At 44.5% G+C, this 19,252-nt stretch overlaps 1 protein-coding gene across 1 annotated transcript in view; it reads right to left on the reverse strand.

The window, feature by feature from the left end:
- Nucleotides 1-19,252, reverse strand: part of stx3a (syntaxin 3a) — a 38,687-nt gene that overhangs the window by 6,715 nt on the left and 12,720 nt on the right. Inside the window, exons 7-9 of the mRNA XM_015954555.3 lie at nt 18,513-18,586; nt 15,904-16,038; nt 7,116-7,226 (exon numbers count right to left, since the gene is read on the reverse strand). Coding sequence (XP_015810041.1) covers nt 7,116-7,226; nt 15,904-16,038; nt 18,513-18,586 — 320 coding nt within the window. The remainder of the gene's footprint in view (nt 1-7,115; nt 7,227-15,903; nt 16,039-18,512; nt 18,587-19,252) is intronic.

The following is a 19,252-nucleotide window of genomic DNA, read 5'->3' on the forward strand; positions in this document are numbered from 1 at the left end:
TATGGTTGGATGGGTGGATGGATGGATGGATGAATGAATGAATGATTAGATGGGTGGATGGATGGGTGGATTGTTAGTTGGATGGATGGATGGACTGAAGGAATGTACCTGGTCAGTTGGTCTCTCAACACGATTGACAAAATTTTTTCAATGATGAGAACGGAAGAAGGGGCTCCTGGGTGCCCCTCTGGGACAGATCCAGTTGGGTATATCATGGACTCCTGGAAACAGTGGAACCTGTTTTCCTTATCTCAACTGTCTGTAGAGGATTCTGAAGACGTCTGGATATTCATGGTGTTGGTGTCAGGTTTCCTGCTTTTTGGCCTGGGAGGTTACCTGGCTTACCGGAAAATTAACGATCTGTCGAGGAATATTGGCTTAATCCCGGAGCTCCGGGATGGATTATACCGCGCTGTGAATGCTCAGACTCGTATAACTGTCGAGATGAGTCGTAAGCTTGGAACTTTGGCTGAGATTCATGCATTGGCAAAAAAGATGGAAGCGATCAAGGAGCGAGTGGACGAATCAGCACGGAGTGGGATAGATTAATATACGTCATTATTGGATTCAGAGGGGTTGAGGACCAACGGAACTTTAAGACAGAGAGGAAATTATCTCTGTCTGGCCCAAAACAATTTCTTATCTGAATCTGGTGCCCTTGAGCCTGTGAGGCTGAAACGAATACCCCCCCCCCCCCACACACACACACACACTCACAGAAGAAATGTGGAATGCTGCTGTCGCCATGGCAACCCTATACCAGCCTGGGCGGGACTGCGAGCTGTTAAGGCCGCTGAATCGTTCCAGGAGTCACTGTGCCCTCTAAGCCCAATGACCTCCCACCCCTGTCCAGACTGAGGTGACAAGCAATGCTTATCGCGGCTGCATTCACTGACGTGTGGAGAGTCCCAAACCCTACCACCCCACCTAGTGGACACTTATGCTGTGTTATGTCTGAAGTCTGTTGCATTTCTGTCTGAGGTGTTTTTTGCATGGCAAAGCTGCCTTCCCTGTAACTCTGAAGTGCCTTTTTTACCTCCACCTGACCCAATCCTCATGTAAACCCATCTGATCTAATCCACCTGCTGGATGTATAGATAGATGGGCAATGGTTTGGTGGATGTTGGATGGTTGGATGGATGGATGGATGGATGGATGGATGGATGGATGGAGAGATGGATGGATGGATCGACTGATGGATGGATGGGTCTATGGGTGGTTGGATGGGTGGATGGATGGATGGATGGATGGATAGGTGATGTTAGATGGGTGGATGAATGGATGATGGATGGGTGGTTGGTTGGATGTGTGGATTGGATGGATTGTTGGATTGGTAGAGGGATGGATAAATTGATGGGTGGATTGATGTTTGGATGGGTTGATGAATGGATAGATGGGTGATGGTTTGGTGGATGTTGGAAGATTGGATGGATGGTTGGATGGATGGATGGATGGATGGATGGATGGATGGATGGATGGATTGATGAATGGATGGATGGATGGTTGGATGGATGGATGGATGGATGGATGAATGAATGAATGGATGGATGGATGGATGGATGGAGAGATGGATGGAGAGATGGATGGGTGGATAAATGTATGGATTGATGGGTGGACAGGTTCATGGGTCGATTGATGGTAGACGGGTGGACAAATGATTGGATGTATGGGTGGATGAATGGAAGGATGATGGACAGTTGGATGTGTGCATCACTGGAAGGATTGTTGGATTGGTAGGTTGATGGATGGATGGGTTGATGGGTGGATTAATGGTTGGATGGGTGGATAAATGGATGGATGGATGGGTGGATTGGTGTTTGTACGGTTTTGTGGGTATATTGATGTTTTGATGTTTGGATGGGTTGATGGGTTGATGGGTGGATTGATGTTTGGATGCGTTGATGAATGAATGGATGGGTGGATGGATAGATGGGCGATGGTTTTGTGGATGTTGGATGGATGGATGGATGGTTAGGGAGATGGATGAATGGATAGACTAATAAATGGATGGGTCTATGGTTGGTTGGATGGATGAATAGATGGATGAATGATTGGATGGGATTATGAATGGATTGATGGTTGGATGGATATATTGGCGATGGTTGAATGGGTGGATGTATGGATGGATAAGTTGATGGATGGATTGATGGATGGATGGGTGGATGGATGTATGGATGGTTAGAGAGATGGATGAATGGATAGACTAATAAATGGATGGGTCTATGGTTGGTTGGATGGATGAATAGATGGATGGATGGATGAATGATTGGATGGGATTATGAATGGATTGATGGTTGGATGGATATATTGGCAATGGTTGAATGGGTGGATGTATGGATGGATAGGTTGATGGGTGGATTGATGTTTGGATGGGTTGATGAATGGAAGGATGGGTGGATGGATAGATGGGCGATGGTTGAATGGGTGGATGTATGGATGGATAGGTTGATGGATGGATTGATGGATGGATGGGTGGATGAATGGATGGATGGTTGGATGGATGTTAGATGGGTTGAAAAATCATTGATGGATGGATGGATGGATGAATGGATGTATGTGTTGATGGATGGATGGACGGGTTGATGGGTGGACTGGTGTTTGGACGGGTTGGTGGGTGTATTGATGTTTGGACAGGTTGATGGGTGGATTTATGTTTGGATGGGTTGATGAATGGAAGGATGGGTGGATGGATAGATGGGCGATGGTTTGGTGGATGTATGGATGGATAGATTGATGGATGGATTGATGGTTGGATGTGTGGATGAATGGATGGATGGTTGGATGGATGTTAGATGGGTAGACAAATCATTGATGGATGGATGGATGAATGGATGTATGTGTTGATGGATGGATGAACGGGTTGATGGGTGGACTGGTGTTTGGACGGGTTGGTGGGTGTATTGATGTTTGGACAGGTTGATGGGTGGATTTATGTTTGGATGGGTTGATGAATGGAAGGATGGGTGGATGGATAGATGGGCGATGGTTTGGTGGATGTATGGATGGATAGATTGATGGATGGATTGATGGTTGGATGTGTGGATGAATGGATGGATGGTTGGATGGATGTTAGATGGGTAGACAAATCATTGATGGATGGATGGATGAATGGATGTATGTGTTGATGGATGGATGAACGGGTTGATAGGTGGACTGGTGTTTGGACGGATTGGTGGGTGTATAGAGCTCTGGATGTCATGTGACTCTCAGAGAGTAGACGCCATGTTGGCAGGCAACAAATGTAAACAAAATGAACGGGATCGGCTTGGATTTTACTTCGTCGGAGTTTAATTCACACTTTAAAACCGAAGAAATCGTTTTATATAGTCAGAAATTAAATAGACTAAACATCTCCGACCCTTATCGTGCACCTGGGATACTTTTTTAAAACGCCAGAAGCTGTCGGAGCGGACTTCTTACCAGACCTGGCCGGGGAATGCCTTGGGATTCCCCCGGAGGAGCTGGCCCAAGTGGCTGGGGAGAGGGAAGTCTGGGCCTCTTGGCGCTACCGCCCCCGCAACCCGACTCCGGATAAGCGGATGAAAATGGATGGATGGATGGATGGATGGATGGATGGATGGATGGACAAATAACATAGATTTACATGTAATAAGTTTAAATAGAGTGCTTTGCTGTTTGAATGTATAAACTGAACGCCAAGAGAAATCACTAGTTTGATTTTTTTCCATGAATAAAATAAATATGTCAGGCAGGAGCGTCTCAGGATCTGTCTGAGATCTGTCTCGGTGAGACAGATAATAGCAATCCAAAGTGCTTTTTGTGTGTGATCTGACAATGGATCAACCATTGCTTAAAAATTAAATACAGCTTAGCCGGTTAATTGCTGTGATCATAAAACACGTAAAAGGCAGCACGCAGAACTCACGAGGCAACGTTTTATGTGATGTTTACTTGTTGCTATGAGTAATAAGACAGAAAAAGCCATGCCAAAATAAGTTTAGAAAGCCCACTAAGAATCATAATAAAAGCATTTAAAATAAATACCACACACAGTTGAGGAAACGTTGGTTTAAGTACCTGATATGAAGTGGTCGCTGCATAAGCGAAAACCTTTACTCTCGGGATCCCACTGTTTCATTTCAGCCCGGTCACTAGCGCGTTTTATTACAATGATCCAACGTTTGCGGCACTCCGGAGCTTGGGGAATCCTGTAGAGAGCTCATTCCTTATGTCGTCCGCGTCTGTTCTGGCACTCTGGGGCACAACAGGAATCTACCAAATTTCCCGTTTGATTGAGTTCTCTGACAATAACAAATAGTCCAGCTACGGGCTTTTGCTTGACAATATGGCGCCGTTTCGAGTTGAATTGTTGCATGCCGGGAGATGTGACGTCAAATCCCGGAGCTCTATAGATGTTTGGACGGGTTGATGGGTGGATTGATGTTTGGATGGATGGATGGATGGATGGATGGATGGGTTGATGGGTTGATGGGTGGATGGATGGGTTGATGGGTTGATGGGTGGATGGGTGGATGGGTTGATGGGTGGATGGGTGGATGAGTTGATGGGTTGATGGGTGGATTGATGGTTGGATGGGTGGATGAATAGTTGGATGTATGGGTGGATGAATGGATGGATGGATGGATGGATAGTTGGATGGATGCATCACTGGAAGGATTGTTGGATTCATAGATTGATGGATGGACAGGTTGATGGGTGGATTGGTGTTTGGACGGGTTGGTGGGTGTATTGATGTTTGGACGGGTTGATGGGTAAATTGATGTTTGGATGCGTTGATGAATGAATGGTTGGGTGGATGGATAGATAGATGGGCGATGGTTTTGTGGGTGTTGGATGGTTTGATGGATGGTTAGAGAGATGGATGAATGGATAGACTGATAGATGGATGGGTCTATGGGTGGTTGGATGGGTGAATGGATGGATGAGTGGATGGTTAGATGGATGAATGGATGGATGGATGGGTTGATGGATAGGTGATGGTTAGATAGATGGATGAATGGATGATGGATGGATGGTTGGATGTGTCAATCATTGGATGGATTGTTGGATTGGTAGAGTGATGGATGGATGGGTTGATGGGTGGATTGAAGTTTGGATGGGTTGATGAATGGATGGATGGGTGGATGGATAAATGGGTGATGGTTTCTTGGATGTTAGATGGTTGGATGGATGGTTAGATGGATGGATGGATGGATGGATGGATGGATGAATGGACTGATGGTTGGATGTGTGCATCATTGGATCAATCAATCAATCAAAGATACTTTATTAATCCCAGAGGGAAATTAGAGTTTCAGTACACACAATTCAGAGATCAGACATACATGGGCAAGACACATGACAAGAATTGGTGACTGTGGTCATTTGTAACCCTGAGTCGTGTTACCTTAATAGAGATAAGAGGGGTTACATGAGGATTGGTTCAGGTAAAGGGAAGAAAATGCACTTCAGAGTTACCCTCCACTGGGAGGGCAGCTTTGCTCTGCAAAAAAACACCTCAGACAGATATGCAAAAGACTTCAGACAACACAACATAGGTGTCCACTAGGTGGGGTGGTGGGTTGGAACTATCCCCACTTCAGTTCCTGCAGCCACGATAAGCAGCACATGTCACCTCAGTGTGGATAGGGGGAGGAGCATTGAGGGTTAGAGGGTTGCAGTGACCCTGGAAAGTTTCAGTGGCCTTCCCGCAGTCCCGCCCAGGCTGGGATAGGAGACAGAGTTGAGTTGCCATAGCGACGGCTCATTCCACATATCTTCTGAGGGGAGAGTTTTCGTTGGAGCCTTGCAAGCTCAAGGGCAACAGATTCCGATTAGAAATTGTTTTGGGGCCAGACAGAAACAATTTCCTCTCTGTCTTACAGTTTGTCGGTCCTCAACCTCTCAAAATCCCAATAATGGACATGAATCTATCCCAATCCGTGCTGATTCGTCCACTCTCTCCTTGATGGCATCCATCATTTGTGCCAATGAATGAATCTCGGCCAAAGTTCCAAGCTTACGATTCATCTAGACAATTATGTGAGTGTGAATTCACAGCGTGGTGCAAACCATCTCTGAGCTCCGGGATCAGGCCAATATTCCTCGACAGCTCGTTAATTTACCGGTAAGCCAGGTAGCCTCCAAGGCCAATGAGCAGGAAAACTGACACCAACACACGAATACCCACACATCTTCAGAGTCCTCCGCAGACAGCTGAGCTAAACAAATCAAGTTCCACTGTTTCCAGGAGTCCATGATGTGTCCAACTGGGTCTGTCCCGGAGGGGGATCCGGGAGCCCCTTCTCCCGTTCTCATTGTTGAAAAAATTTTATCAATCGCGTTGAGAGACCAACTGACGAGATCCATTTTAGCGAATTTCAGTTTCCAGTTTCCAGAAAAAAATGCAGTCGTGCACACAGCACACAGACACAGACAAAGTGACTTGAGGATAAGATATGGAGGACAGGAGGAAAAAAGCGTCTGCACCCTCCAAGAGCCAGAAGAAGAATGGATGGATTGTTGGAATGGTTGATTGATGGATGGATGGGTTGATGGTTTGTTGGTTGGAGTAATTGATTGATGGATGGTTGGACGGATGTTTGATGAATGGATGTGTTGATGGGTGGACTGATGGATGGATGGGTGGATGAATGGAGTGATGAATGGATGGATGGAATGATGTATGGGTTGATGGGTGGTTGGATGGGTGAATGGATGGATGTTTGGATGGTTAGATGGATGGATGGATGGATGGATGGATGGATGGATGGTTGGATGGGTTGATGAATGTATTTGATGGGTGGGTGGATTCATGGGTGATGGTTGGATGGATTGTTGGATGGATGTTGGATGGATGGATGGATGGATGAATTGGTGGGAAGATGGATGGATAGATTGTTGGAAGGGAGGATGGATGGACTGATGGATGAATTGATGAACTGATGGGAAGATGGATGGATGGATGGTTAGATGGATGTTGGATGGATGGATGGATGGATGGATTGGTGATGGATGGGTGGGTGCATACATAGTTGGATTAATGGATGGGCCGATGGGTGATGATTGGATGAATGGATGGATGGGTCGATGGATGGATGGTTGGATAAGTGGATGGAACTAGATGGGTTAAAGCTCATTCAGTCCCAACTTACCCTGCGTGCCTCCTGCTGGAATTTGGCAGCCTTCTTGGTGTCAGCCACTGCCCTCTCAACAAAACCTACAGACTGGTCCATGTTGCTCTCAATTCTGTCTATCATGCCTCCCTGTTGGCATCAAAGGAGAGCACAAGATGAGACAAGTGATGATGTAACAAGTGACACACGTTTAGGAAATTTAGTGCCTGATGTATTTTAAAGGTGTTGAACACTCACTTGATAAATAAATTTGCAGTGGTCTCCAGTAGGAATTAAGGCCTTACAGACAGTACTCTGAGTACACAAAGTTCCAGTGCACAATTTTCAGGAACTAGAAGCGGGCCACATCAGAGGAGAGCATCAGAGGGCAGGATGTGGAATCTTATGTCTGATATTTGGACATCTCTCCTCTGATTAGCTAACAGCAACATGACTCTACCCCAACTCTGTTTGCCCTGCAACATTTATGTTTTATCTCCACTAATAACACAAGCCTGGAGGAGTTCTGCTGTGTGGTGGAGTTGCTAATGCTATCAGTTAGCTTTACTAGCTGAGACTTTCTCTGCTGTTTCCTGGACGCTAAACCAACAACAGCCTTCCCCGTCGTGAGTCAAGATGGGTGAGTCCATGAATGTTAGTGACAATGTGACATAGATCTGTCAGGATTTTCTAATCCTAGATTTTCACAGTCTGTTTTTTATCAGAAGCTACTGCAGGAGATAGGTGTAGGAGAGTATTTTCATGATGAAGCATCCAGAAATGGTCAGTTTTTCATCTACAGTTTGACCTCTTCAGTATCTGGTTATATGGAGACATGAGTCTACATCTAGTGTCTTTAATCTGCTGGATCCTGCTATTCTGTCAGCTGGAGTCCAGGCCTCTGCAGCTTTGAACACAGGATAACATAGTGTCTACAAAACTGTTCCCGACTCAAGGCCTTATGCATCCCTTTATCGCTTCTACAGGATTCTTCCTGCCTCTGAATAAAAGTGAAAAATTTCAGCTCATATGAGTTAATCATATAATGAATGAACAATATGGTTAAATGAAATGTTTTGATTAATCTGTGCTTAGATTAATAAGGATGAAACGGCACTGCACATAGATATTTTCTTATCCACAAATCAGAGTATCCTGTATCTGGGAAAAGTGTGGTTCTGAGGTTTGTTTGTCAATACCTCTTTACGTGTCAAATTCTGGTTGGCCATGTAATCATAATATGGAATTTTTTTAAAACAGAACCACTTGCTGAGTGATTCAGCTCTTTTTGAGCCGAACTCCGGACTGGCCACCGGAGGAAAACTCTCTAACCACCATATCTCTTGACAAGCTCTCAAACGTGTTGCATGCTGCAGCAACACAGAAACTTGCTCCTTCAGAACAAAGCGGACACAGCCAAGACTCCTTCAGAGTCCATCCTTTCATAGACTTAAACAACTACCTGTTGTGATCCGGGAGACGACTCTGGACCGACCTGGTCATACTGCGTTTTTTTTCTACAAACTTCGGTACCTTGGGGTCACCCGACTCCCCCCGACATCTCGAATCCAAAAGAGTGTCTCCTCAGGGGTACATAGAATACAGCAAGATTGCGTCTGATGCCGTTTTATGAACCATCACTTATAGTTTAATGCAGCCCAAATTCAGTCCCACTCAGTACTCAGTTTCCTCTAGATCCAAGGTTCTGATAAACATCACACACCATTCCATCATCATACATCACATTCCATCCACTTACATTCATCCATCACATTTGTCTTTTTTTTTAACTTATCTTGTTTTTAACTTGTTTAGAAAATAAATTTCTTAAGTTTTATAAACCTGATTCTGTCTGAATTAATACGAAGTGTGGTTGATCCCTGAAAAAGCAAAGAATCCTAATTCTTCTGATTAAACATTCAAAGATCAATCAGGGTGATAACCTATATCTATATAGAATATCACATCTAATTGGTCATAAGTAAGGTAATATACTAAGCTTAAAAGCAACATATTATACCCTCTTACAATGTTCAGCCTGCATGAAACACGCAGAGACCCATTAGAAGAAGAAATAATCATTAAAAAGCAGTTTTCAGTGTTTCACACCGTTAATTTTACATCTCTACGTGATGGAGTGCACAACTTTATTTCAGGTTTTGTGTGAAAATAAGTCCAGGACTTCAAATGCACTTCATCGGTGTCATCGAACCAGACACAGAGAAAAACTGTGGATAATGGCTGTAAGTTCAGCAAACTTCAAATCCTTCTTCCTTCAGGAGGAAAGAACTGCCATAAATCTGGTCACGTGCTAAATAGCAGCTACGCTAGGAGGGAGAAGATTATGTGGTGACGTCATATATGCAACCTGCCTATGTCTGATTTATAGATTCTAACTGATGATAATCATGCTAATTATGAAACTTTACAAGCTGATAAATGTAAGTACGTGACTGGCGTGGTCAAAATACACTTGATTAATTTTCATTGAAATAGAAGTATAACATATGTGTGATCCAGGACCTAAGGCAAAGCGAGTTAGAAAATAGCTCTTTCTTTCAAACTTCCTTCAACTAAACAAAGACAAGACTGAAGTTATCGTCTTTGGCAACAAGAAGGATAGAATGGATGTTATTGCTCAGCTAGACTCCAGGGGAATAAAGACAAAAACCCAGGTTAGAAATCTTGGTGTTATCATTGACTCAGACCTGAGCTTCTCTGGACATATTAAGGCTATAACTAAATCAGTGTTTTATCACCTTCATCAAACATCAAACGTCAGAGGTCTCATGTCCAGACCAGACTTAGAGAAACTCATTCATGTGTTCATCTACAGTAGGCTGGACTACTGCAATGGTCTCCTAACTGGTCTTCCCATAAAAAGCTGTGAAGCAACTGCAGCTTGTTCAGAATGCTGCTGCTAGAGTCTTAACAAGAACTAAGAGAACAGAGCACATCACTCCTGTTCTTAGATCCCTACACTGGTTACCTGTAAACTACAGAATAGACTACAAAGTGATCCTACTAGTTTATAAAGCACTCAATGGCATGGGGCCAAAATACACGTCCGATCTCATCCCTGTATACACACGCAATAGGGCTCTGAGATCCCTTGGAAACAATCAGCTGGTAGAACCTCTTTTTATGTGTTTTCATATCATGTCCAGATAACTGTAAAGCACATTGAATTGCCTCTGTGTTTGAAATGTGCTCAAGAAATAAAGCTACCTTGCCTCCTTTAGCCCTGTTGACTTGCATTCATTTTTTCATTGTTACAGGGACTCATGAGCTGACCGGAAAGGGAGGAGACTCGGGCTTCCTATAAGGTCTCACTGGATCACTTAGACTAGCGTAAGCATGGCTTTACTCTTTTATTATCCCATCACTGTCTGAGTCTCTAACCTATTGCTGTCGGTATCAGATGTTTAGTCATCAGATCAAGTCAAATAAAATTTATCTATATAGCACTTTTCATACAAAAAACAAAATGCAATTCTAAGTGCTTCACAGATTAAAATGGCCCCTTAGATCCCATATTCCCATCCCAGCCCCCCTCCCCAAGTATAAAACAATTGAAAATTATACTTCCCCTCCCGCAACCAATTTCCAAGGTGAACGTACACTCACCCACACACTCGCACACACACACACACACACACCGGCCCATGACCCCCACAACTGCCTGGGCACTACCCGAGGAGCGCCCCGGCCGCCGCCGCCAACCACCGGCCCCAAGGCAGAGGGCTCCGCAGAGGAAACACTGTAGGATTAAAATATATAACTGTAAAATAACAAAAATTAATATGGATAGAAAGTAAATGATAAAAAAGTGATTATAACGATAGTAAAAGAAAACATAATCATAGAAAAACACTAAGATGTAAATAAAATAATAAAATTAAGTAAAAGAGATAAATAGGTATATTTATAAATAAACAAATACGACAAGCGATACAGTTAAACAGACTAGATGAATAGTAATCAGTTAAAAGCTAACCTAAAACGGTGGGTCTTGAGCCTATTCTTAAAAGCTCGGACGTTCCCTTCGGCCCTGAGGTCCTCCGGAAGCCCGTTCCAAAGGCGAAGGCCGTAGTACTTGAAGGACGCCTTGCCGTGGGTGTGTGCCTTAACTTTAGGAATAATTAGGAGATGGCTGCCAGAGGAGTGCAGAGACCGCGAGGGTTTATATAGTAAAAGTTCTGAAAGATACGTAAGAAGGCCGGAGACCATTAAGACACTTAAAAACCATTAAAAGAATCTTAAAATCGATCCTGAAACATATGGGGAGCCAGTGCAGTGATTCTAAAACCGGAGTGATGTGCTCCCACTTCCTGGTCTTCATCAGGACACGTGCTGCTGAGTTTTGTAAAAGTTGTAAACCTGAGATGCTCTTTTTGGGAAGACCAGAAAGCAGGGTATTGCAGTAATCAATTCTACTGGTTATAAAAGCATGCATCAGCATCTCCGTATTGGCCCGAGAGAGAATGGGGCGGACTCTGTCGATATTCTTTAGATGATAAAACCTGTTTTTGTGATGTTTTTAATGTGGGGGATAAAAGTCAGCTCAGAGTCAAAAATAACACCCAGATTCTTCACTTGTAGTGATGGATAAAAAGACATTGATTGTAGTTTAGGTAAAAGTTTCTCTCTCTGGGTCTCAGGACCGATGGCTAAAACTTCAGTTTTACCTTGGTTGAGCTGGAGAAAGTTTTCAGTCATCCATGATTTAATATCTAAAATGCAGTTAAAAAGTGTTTCCATTGGCTGCGCGTCATCAGGAGACACGGAGATGTACAACTGTGTATCGTCAGCGTAACTGTGGAAATTCACCCCGTGTCTCCTGATGACGCTGCCCAGAGGGAGCATATAGAGGTTAAAAAGCACTGGGCCTAGAATCGAACCCTGAGGCACACCGCATGTGATGCTGTGGACCCCAGAGGAACAGGTATCCAAACTCACCACAAAAATCCTGTCTGTGAGGTAGGAAGTGAACCAACTGTGAACAGCACCAGAGAGGCTGATCTGTTTTAAACGGGTTAAAAGAACAGTGTGGTCTACTGTATCAAAGGCAGCGCTTAGATCCAGCAGAACCAACACTGTTGCCCTCCGGGCATCATAATTTGTTCTAAAATCATTTAAAATCTTCAGAAGGGCCGTCTCAGTGCTGTGGTTCACCCTAAAACCAGACTGAAATTTCTCTAGGACATGTTGGTGGTTGATGAAATCATTAAGTTGTATTAAAACAAGCTTCTCTAAAAATTTGCTTAAAAGTGGTAAGTTGGAAACTGGTCGGAAATTGTTAAAGTCATTAAAATCTAAATTGCTCTTCTTCAACAGGGGTCTGACCACCGCCCGTTTAAAAGCAGCAGGAAAGACCCCCGTCTGAAAGGAACAGTTCATCAAAGTTAAAATCTCGACTCTAAATGGGTCATAAAATTGTGTAAAAAACCTTGTGGGGATAGGGTCCAGAACACACGTGGTAGGCCTCACTGAGGAGAAAACTTTATCAATAATCTCAGCTTCAACCAAGACAAAACTGTCCAGTGTTTCCTCAGGTAGACACACACTCTCAGATTGATTGGGAGCAGCATGACATTGGGAGGAAAAAATGTTACGTCTGATGGTGTCTACCTTCCCTCTGAAGTGGGCTGCAAACTCCTCACGCCGGGGTCACACCGACCGCGGAAGCGCCGCGAAAATGGGGCCGCCTTCATTCGGCGCCCTTGTTAAGCTATTCTATAGACCACATGGGCCGCCAAAGCACCGCAAATCGCCTCGCGCCGGCGCCCCAGCCCGCGCCGTGCAGCGATCATTTCGGCGTCGGCTCTATTTTTTTCGCGAGCCGCGGGTGAATCGCGTCAATTCTGGCAGGAAGTCAAACCTAGACATAAGAGGCAGGCCGGTAAAGTTAACAAAATAAAGCATTTCAAAATAAAAATCCGCAATAGTCAAATGTGTTCGTAAACAGACACTGCAGAAAAACCACACGAACACACACACACATCGAACTTGTGTGCGTGTGTGACCACGTGAAGGGGGGTGTGGTTTTGGGTGTCTTTTCACCGGAGCAAACAGGACAGAGAGGTAGAAAGTCTGAGGCAAGCAGTTAAGATGGATGGCTTTAAATTAATTATGGAAGTTGAGAAACACAAGGAGCTGTACGACCCCCGAAAAACACGGTTATTTACGTTACGTACCCATTTCGGAAGAAACTGCTAGGATACAGCTGCAGAATTGGAGTGGGTTCCAAGAGATTCAACTGGCAGATACCATAGGTTCACACACACACACACACACACACACACACACACACACACACACACACACACACACACACACACACACACACACACACACACACACCACGCACGCACGCACATGCGCGCGCACACACATGTAGAGGAAAAGAGCTGAGAAAAGGCAGAGAGGAAATGGAGGACACCAAGTGTTTTAAAAGAAAAACTACAGCTGAGCCGAGGCGCGCCTCGACTGAGGGCGCGTCTGATCTGAACTGAGGAGCGGCGAGCAGCGGCCGAATTTCGTGAGCGATTCGCTTCTTGGCGCTTCGCGGCGCTTCCGCGGCCGGTGTGTCCCCGGCGTCACAGAGAGCGTCGAGGGGGTTTTCTGGAGAGAACTACATTCACGACCCAAAACATTTGTGACTGTAGAAAACAGAATTTTGGGATTATTTTTGTGTTCAGAGATGATTTTAGAAAAGTAATTATTTCTGGAATTTCTAACTGCTTTGTTGTATGATTTTAATAATTCAGTGTATATTTGTTTATTAATTGTGTTCTTATATTTCCTCTTTCTCTCCGCCGCCCTGCAAGATCTTTTCAACATTTTTAAGTTTTCATTGCTCCAAGGGGAAGCCGGCTTTGGCTGTAGCTTTTTGACTTTAGGTGGAGCGAGCAAATCCAGAGTAGATTTTAGTCCACTGTTAAAATCATTGAAGATAAAATCACAGGGGGCATTTGAATTAATAGGAGGGATCTTTTTAAAAGTTTCCAGAAAACCAGCAGCCACTTCAGGGGTTCGATGGCGTTTCATTACAGTTCTCACAGAGGTCTCCTGCTGAATTATGCTGGTAATGCTAAAAAACACACAGAAATGATCTGAGATCGCTAAATCCACGACAGAGGACACACCGGTGGACAGACCATACGTGATGACCAAGTCCAGGGTGTGTCCTCTGTCATAGGTTGGTTGTGCAACATGTTGTGTAAAAGCCATATAACTCAAAATGTTTAAAAATTCTGTGGTGAAAGGGTCTGCAGGGTCATCTATGTGTAAATTAAAATCACCAGCTAAAATAAAACTATCAAAAGAGTTGTGCAGAATTGATAAAATCTCGGAAAATTCCTGTATAAAAAGTGTGCTGTGCTTGGGAGGCCTATAAACAGTAACATAAAATCTGAAGATCGCTAAAAATGGCTGCACTATATTCGAAAGTGGTGAAGTTGTCAAATAAAACAGGTTTTAGCGGTCGGTAGATCTTTTAGAACTGCAGTTCAAAGGTAACTCATGAGGTGAATATATATGAACCCAGGTAGCAGTTTCTCTTTAGGACTGAGAGGAGATGCAGGAAGATAATAAACAGACAGGACAGAGAAATAGTCAAATAAAAACAAGTTAGTTTTGTACCTGCTGGTTGCAACAAACAGACACCATTGAAGGTAATCAGAAGTGAGGAACAGAAAATGAAATAATTATTTTAATGTTTAGAGCAGCAGGAACTCCGAGAGGCTGCAGGCGCATCAGTGAGTTTGCGGCCGCTGTGCAGGAGGGGGGAGAGGGCTGAAGCAGGGGGAGGGGGGAGAGGGCTGAAGCAGGGGGAGGGGGGAGAGGGCTGAAGCAGAAACTACCGTTGTTAAAAGAAATGTTTTTAACTTTGAAAATGTGGGCGCAATTTTAATTGTCAAAAACTCCAGCGAACCATTAGTTCATTTTGCTCAAATAGAAATAGAGGCCTGCCTCTAATACTGGCCCTCCTTCCAATAAAGGCCTGGAGCTTGATGAGTTGAGTCAAATACAGGCCCGGGCCTGTATTAGAGGATTTACGGTATCTAAAAATAGGTCATTTATAATAAAAGTTTTGTTCAGCAGAGACCGAACATTTAAGAGCCATACTGATAGTAGCTAAAGATGGAGTGACTGTGTGGTTTACTGAGGGTGAGATTCTTGACAACTGTTTAAGATTATTAAGATTAGACCGGTTAGTTTTATGTTTATGTGATCGCTCTCTGCTGATGACAGGTATGTGAGAGGTGTGCAAGGGTCCAAGTCCGATATGTGGGTTACTGTTAAAATCATAACTGGGTTCATAGGTTCCTGGACCAGTGGGACATCATGACGCGGGGGCAGGAGGTTGGGGCATGGGGCAGCTGGGGGTGGTGTGGTGGATAGAGGTGGTCGTGGACAGACCAGGCTCATTTTAAGTGTGTGGGTTCCCTGTCTATTTAGATGGAGTCCATCTGGCCCAAACAGAGAGGGTGTCTGCAGAAACAACAGCTGATCTCTAGTGTAAACAGTAGGTGCATGAACATGAACAATTTCCCAGTGTGTTCCCAGAAAGTTCCAAAACCAGTAAAAAAAAAATGAACACGATCAACACAGAAAAAAAAATGTTTTGTTTAAAACTCAACAGATACTGGAAAGTTTAACTGCTGGGAAAAATAATCTTATGTTTATTTTTATTCCTTTCTTCGAGAGATAGAGGCGTAATGTAAGACATCTACTGCAGCCAGCCACAAGAGGCACTTCTTTTGTTTTGGCTTCAACTCTCAGGTTGTGTTTGAATATCAAGTTAATTATGCTGATGACGTACCTGGTTCTCCACCAGCATGGCAATGTCAACGAACATGTCATGGAGCTCTTTTATGCTGCTTTCCAGTCTCATTATGTCTTTGTGACGAGCCTCGATTTCATTCAGGGCCTGCTGATTGATTTTTGACTCTGTGATCTAAGAAAGAGACATGAGAAAAGGACAGAACTGAACAAAAATAATAATTGTTTTCTGGCAGAAGCAAAATAAAAAAAATATTAATACTCACACATTCTCTGCCTGTGCAGAAAGTAGCTTTATTTATTAATACATGGCTGCATTTCAAGTTCTCACCACCTCGGGCTTGTCAAAGATAAATAAAAGGAAAGTTTTTGGTGCAATTTTGAAGTTGCTTGATAAGTTTGGGATGATATCACGTTATAAGATTAACTTCAATAAAAGCAAAATTCTACCTATAAAATTAGTCATAATTCTTTTTGAGGTGGGAAGTAGAAAACACAAGTATTTCAATAGTATTATGAAAGCCACTATACTCTAAATACCATGATTAAAAATAGAATAGACGTTATTCATCCCACAGTAAAGGAAATTCACTTGTTACAGCAGCACCAACACTTAAGAGAATAACCAGAAGAGAAAGGTTAACCCTAACCCTAACAAAGGTACATGTATGTACACATAGGCAGTTCCAACACTATGCAGCATGCTGTAAGAGACACACACATACTATGTACATCTGGTACTACACTAGTACTGAACACATACTGAGTACTGCATTGGTGGTATTGTGTACCAGGATAACGCCAGTACCAGTTAAACTGAGGAGGTCTATACACTCTTACTGCAGAGGGGATGAATGACCTACGGTAGCGTTCTGTTTTATATCTGGGACGTCTAAGTCTGCCTCTGAAAGTCTCCACAGTGGGAAGCAGTGGGTGGGAGGGTGCTTAAGATGGAGGTCATCTTCCCCAGCAGCCTCCTTTCACACGTCTCCTCAGCTGAATCCAGTGGGCGGCTCAGAACCGAGCTAGCTTTGTGAACTAGCTTGTTCAGTCTCTTCCTGTCTCGGTCAGAGCTGTCTGCACCCCAACAGACCATCAGAGTGGATAACAGAGCCAACCACAGAGTGATGGAAGGATTTTAGCAGCAGAATTAACTCCGAAGGATCTCAGCCTCCTCAGGAGGTGGAGGCAGCTTTGGTCCTTCGTGTACAGCATCTGTGTTGTTGGACCAGTTCAGTTTGCTGTTGAGGTGAAGACCCAGGTACTTAAAGGTATCCACCTCCTCAATGTCTGCTCCCTGGATGTTTACTGGTGAGTGAGATGGAGTGTTTCTCTGGAAGTCAGTCACCATTTTCTTTGTCTTACTGGTGTTCAAGTGAAGGTGGTTAAACTCACACCAGTCCACAAAGTCCATGATGACTGACCTGTACTCCAGGTCATTCCCCCAGACACACAGCCGACAATGGCCGAGTCACCAGAGAACTTCTGGAGGTGACAGCTGCTGGTGTTGTAGGTGAAGACTGAGGTGTAGAAGGTGAAGAGAAAGGGTGAGAGCACCGTGCCCTGTGGAGCTATAGAAAATAACTATGGAATTTGTGGAGCAAATACCCTTTGGAGCTATGGAAATAGTAACTGTAACTTAATACAGTTACTCATCTTTAGTATTCTAAATACTGTATTTCAAATACCGTAAATCCTCTAACACAGGCCGGCATTCAAATAACGGCCGGGTCTCCAATTTTGGCCGGTGTCGGAGTCGGCGGAGGTGAATAATGGCCGGTCTCTTATTGTGGCCGGGTGGAATGTGGTAACAAACAAGTACGGGGGCGGTTGTGTCATCGTCTCACTTTTGATTTGCCAGTGATAGACCGCGAGGGTAACTTTAACCGTGCGGAGACGAAGAGGAGGCGAAAATTTGATATCAAGTTCAAAGAGAGCGTGCGCTGCAGAACACTCTGGGGAGCAGTAGTGGTTGTATGAACTAATCAACTTCACTATAGTGACTTTTTATGCCTGCCATCGACTAGTCGCTGTCACGTGATAATGACCGGCAAGATGCAGCCCTCGGAAAAGACAGTAGCCTGCTGTCAGCAGGTGACAAGCTCCTGCGCTCGGGGGGGCAATGCGTTGTGCCAGAGCGTCGGTACTGACACGCGATCATTCATGTCGGTTCATTTCCTTTAATGTTTTCTGTCTTTTATTTGTGCCTGATGTGTTTCGCTGCTGTGGAGCGGGGCACATCACCTTGTCATTCGATGACGCACAGATCACTGATGCGGCCGCCAAGCACGGAGCACTCCGCTGTTTCTGCGGTCGGTAGATCTGCCTCCTGAGCACGGCCACAGTAACAATCAGGTGTTGCCACCTCAAAAACTAATTTAACACACGATCGTTCATGTCAGTTCATTTCCTTTAAGGTTTTCTGTCTTTTATTTGCGCCTGATGTGTTTCGCTGCTGTGGAGTGGGGCACATCACCTTGTCATGGCCTGGAGCTGGATGAGCTTGAGTCAAATACAGGCCCGGGGCTGTATTAGAGGATTTACGGTACATGTATTCAGTTACTCCCCAACACTATGTATGAGACACCTATCTGAGGTCATTTGCCATGTTTACTCTTTGGGGTCACAACCTAAATAAATAGATCTTACCCCAGCAGTGAAAACAGCAGAGTTCCCCCCCTCCAACATCTCCTCCAGTTCCTCGTCAGTGGTTGTTTTTCCCGCTGTAGAAGATCATGTTTCATTAAACAGATGAATTATCACACGGAACAATTTGAGTTATTCTAAAAACTCTTCATCCATTCTGTTTACTATTTAATTTTATTTAATTTAGTTCATTGTCAGTTGACTTGTGACGAGTCAAATGACCACATTAATGTTGTCGTCATCTTCCTCCGCTTATCCGGGTCCGGGTCGTGGGGGCAGCATCCCAACTAGGGAGCTCCAGACCGTCCTCTCCCCGGCCACCTCCACCAGCTCCTCCGGCAGGACCCCAAGGTGTTCCCGGACCAGATTGGAGATGTAACCTCTCCAACGTGTCCTGGGTCGACCCGGGGGCCTCCTGCCGGCAAGACATGCCTGGAACAACTTCCCAGGGAGGCGTCCAGGAGGCATCCTGACCAGATGCCCAAACCACCTCAACTGACTCCTTTCGTTCCAGAGGAGCAGCGGCTCTACTCCGAGTCCCTCCCGAATGTCCGAGCTCCTCACCCTATCTCTAAGGCTGAGCCCGGCCACCCTACGGAGGAAACAAATTTTGGCCGCTTGTATCAGCGATCTTGTTCTTTCGGTCATTACCCAAAGCTCATGACCATAGGTGAGCTTATTTAACATGCGACCTTATGTTCGAACATGGTGTTTGTTATGGCCAAACTGCAGCTTGCACAGAA

This window comes from Nothobranchius furzeri, chromosome 7, assembly GCF_043380555.1.
Source record: "Nothobranchius furzeri strain GRZ-AD chromosome 7, NfurGRZ-RIMD1, whole genome shotgun sequence".
NCBI classification, from domain to species: domain Eukaryota; kingdom Metazoa; phylum Chordata; class Actinopteri; order Cyprinodontiformes; family Nothobranchiidae; genus Nothobranchius; species Nothobranchius furzeri.